Source organism: Lepidochelys kempii, chromosome 3 (genome assembly GCF_965140265.1).
Source record: "Lepidochelys kempii isolate rLepKem1 chromosome 3, rLepKem1.hap2, whole genome shotgun sequence".
Taxonomy (NCBI): Eukaryota; Metazoa; Chordata; order Testudines; family Cheloniidae; genus Lepidochelys; species Lepidochelys kempii.
The window spans coordinates 30,058,544-30,061,908 of NC_133258.1; the positions used below are offsets into that span (position 1 = coordinate 30,058,544).

The following is a 3,365-nucleotide window of genomic DNA, read 5'->3' on the forward strand; positions in this document are numbered from 1 at the left end:
TTGGGAATCAATTTGGAGTGGGCAAATCTACTGTGGGGGCTGCTGTGATGCAAGTAGCTCACGCAATCAAAGATCTGCTGATATCAAGGGTAGTGACCCTGGGAAATGTGCAGGTCATAGTGGATGGCTTTGCTGCAATGGGATTCCCTAACTGTGGTGGGGCTATAGACGGAACCCATATCCCTATCTTGGCACCAGAGCACCAAGCCGGCGAGTACATAAACCGCAAGGGGTACTTTTCGATAGTGCTGCAAGCTCTGGTGGATCACAAGGGACGTTTCACCAACATCAACGTGGGATGGCCGGGAAAGGTGCATGATGCTCGCATCTTCAGGAACTCTGGTCTGTTTCAAAAGCTGCAGGAAGGGACTTTCTTCCCAGACCAGAAAATAACTGTTGGGGATGTTGAAATGCCTATATGTATCCTTGGGGACCCAGCCTACCCCTTAATGCCATGGCTCATGAAGCCGTACACAGGCAGCCTGGACAGTGGTCAGGAGCTGTTCAACTACAGGCTGAGCAAGTGCAGAATGGTGGTAGAATGTGCATTTGGACGTTTAAAGGCGCGCTGGCGCAGTTTACTGACTCGCTTAGACCTCAGCGAAACCAATATTCCCACTGTTATTACTGCTTGCTGTGTGCTCCACAATATCTGTGAGAGTAAGGGGGAGACGTTTATGGCGGGGTGGGAGGCTGAGGCAAATCGCCTAGCTGCTGGTTACGCGCAGCCAGACACCAGGGCGGTTAGAAGAGCACAGGAGGGCGCGGTACGCATCAGAGAAGCTTTGAAAACCAGTTTCATGACTGGCCAGGCTACAGTGTGAAAGTTCTGTTTGTTTCTCCTTGATGAAACCCCCCGCCCCTTGGTTCACTCTACTTCCCTGTAAGCTAACCACCCTCCCCTCCTCCCTTTAATCACCGCTTGCAGAGGCAATAAAGTCATTGCTGCTTCACAGTCATGCATTCGTTATTCATTCATCACACAAATAGGGAGATGACTACCAAGGTATCCCAGGAGGGGTGGTGGAGGAGGGAAGGAAAATGCCACACAGCACTTTAAGCACAGCACTTTAAAAGTTTACAACTTTAAAATTTATTGAATGACAGCCTTCTTTTTTTTGGGCAATCCTCTGTGGTGGAGTGGCTGGTTGGCCGGAGGCCCCCCCACCGCGTTCTTGGGCGTCTGGGTGTGGAGGCTATGGAACTTGGGGAGGAGGGCGGTTGGTTACAGAGGGGCATCAGTGGCAGTCTGTGCTCCAGCTGCCTTTGCTGCAGCTCAACCATACACTGGAGCATTCTGGTTTGGTCCTGCAGCAGCCTCAGCATTGAATCCTGCCTCCTCTCATCACGCTGCCGCCACATTTGAGCTTCAGCCCTGTCTTCAGCCCGCCACTTACTCTCTTCAGCCCTCCACCTCTCCTCCCGGTCATTTTGTGCTTTCCTGCACTCTGACATTATTTGCCTCCACGCATTCGTCTGTGCTCTGTCAGTGTGGGAGGACAGCATGAGCTCGGAGAACATTTCATCGCGAGTGCGTTTTTTTTTCTTTCTAAGCTTCACTAGCCTCTGGGAAGGAGAAGATCCTGTGATCATTGAAACACATGCAGCTGGTGGAGAAAAAAAAAGGGACAGCGGTATTTAAAAAGACACATTTTATAAAACAGTCGCTACACTCTTTCAGGGTAAATCTTGCTGTTAACATTACATACATAGCACATGTGCTTTCGTTACAAGGTCGCATTTTGCCTCCTCCCACCGCGTGACTACCCCCCTCAACCCTCCCCCCTCCCTGTGGCTAACAGCGGCGAACATTTCTGTTCAGCCACAGGCAAACAGCCCAGCAGGAATGGGCTATACTGAGTGTCCCTGAAGAAAAGCACCCTATTTCAACCAGGTGACCATGAATTATATCTCACTCTCCTGAGGATAACACAGAGAGATAAAGAACGGATTTTGGTTGAATGCCAGCAAACATACACTGCAATGCTTTGTTCTACAGTGATTCCCGAGTATGTGTTACTGGCCTGGAGTGATAAAGTGTCCTACCATGAAGGACGAAATAAGGCTGCCCTCCCCATAAACCTTTTGCAAAGGCTTTAGGACTACATCTAGGAGAACCGCAAATGCCAGGGCAAAGTAATCCTTTCACATGCTTGCTTTTAAACCATGTATAGCATTTTAAAAGGTACACTCACCAGAGGTCCCTTCTCCGCCTGCTGGGTCCAGGAGGCAGCCTTGGGTGGGTTCGGGGGGTACTGGCTCCAGGTCTAGGGTGAGAAACAGTTCCTGGCTGTCGGGAAAACCGGTTTCTCCGCTTGCTTGCTGTGAGCTATCTACAACTTCCTCCTCCTCCTCATCTTCTTCGTCCCCAAAACCTGCTTCCGTATTGCCTCCATCTCCATTGAAGGAGTCAAACAACACGGCTGGGGTAGTGGTGGCTGAACCCCCTAAAATGGCATGCAGCTCATCATAGAAGCGGCATGTTTGGGGCTCTGACCCAGAGCGGCTGTTCGCCTCTCTGGTTTTCTGGTAGGCTTGCCTCAGCTCCTTCAGTTTCACGCGGCACTGCTTCGGGTCCCTGTTATGGCCTCTGTCCTTCATGCCCTGGGAGATTTTGACAAAGGTTTTGGCATTTCGAAAACTGGAACGGAGTTCTGATAGCACGGATTCCTCTCCCCAAACAGCGATCAGATCCCGTACCTCCCATTCGGTCCATGCTGGAGCTCTTTTGCGATTCTGGGACTCCATCATGGTCACCTGTGCTGATGAGCTCTGCATGGTCACCTGCAGCTTGCCACGCTGGCCAAACAGGAAATGAGATTCAAAAGTTTGCGGTTCTTTTCCTGTCTACCTGGCCAGTGCATCTGAGTTGAGAGTGCTGTCCAGAGCGGTCAGAATGGAGCACTCTGGGATAGCTCCCGGAGGCCAATACCATCGAATTGTGTCCACAGTACCCCAAATTCGAGCTGGGAACGTCGATTTAAGCGCTAATCCACTTGTCAGGGGTGGAGTAAGGAAATCGATTTTAAGAGCCCTTTAAGTCGAAATAAAGGGCTTCACTGTGTGGACGGGTGCAGGTTTAAATCGATTTAACGTTGCTAAATTCGACCTAAAGTCCTAGTGTAGACCAGGGCTAAGAGTAGTACATCCCAGCTCTTATTGGGACTGACCAAATAATTCGAAGTTCTGATAACAAGAGAACGGAAGTTTTGGCAGCAACTTTCTGAGGGAATGAGTAATGGTGAAAATCAACGTGCAATTTTCAATCATATTAAAAGACAATTCATTGTAAAGAGTCATGATCTATTATGCAGTTGAAGAAAACATGAAGATACTATACTGAATGAATTGGAATAACAGAGACT

At 49.5% G+C, this 3,365-nt stretch overlaps 1 protein-coding gene across 1 annotated transcript; it reads right to left on the reverse strand.

Annotated features, from left to right (window-relative positions):
- Nucleotides 1-966: 966 nt before the first annotated feature.
- On the reverse strand, nt 967-2,960 carry LOC140908139 (uncharacterized). The gene is made up of 2 exons (XM_073335110.1): nt 2,196-2,960; nt 967-1,607 (listed from the first exon to the last, which is right to left on the reverse strand). The coding sequence occupies exons 1-2, from the start codon at nt 2,776-2,778 to the stop codon at nt 1,087-1,089; spliced, it is 1,104 nt and encodes a 367-aa protein (XP_073191211.1). The 5' UTR covers nt 2,779-2,960; the 3' UTR covers nt 967-1,086.
- Nucleotides 2,961-3,365: the final 405 nt, after the last annotated feature.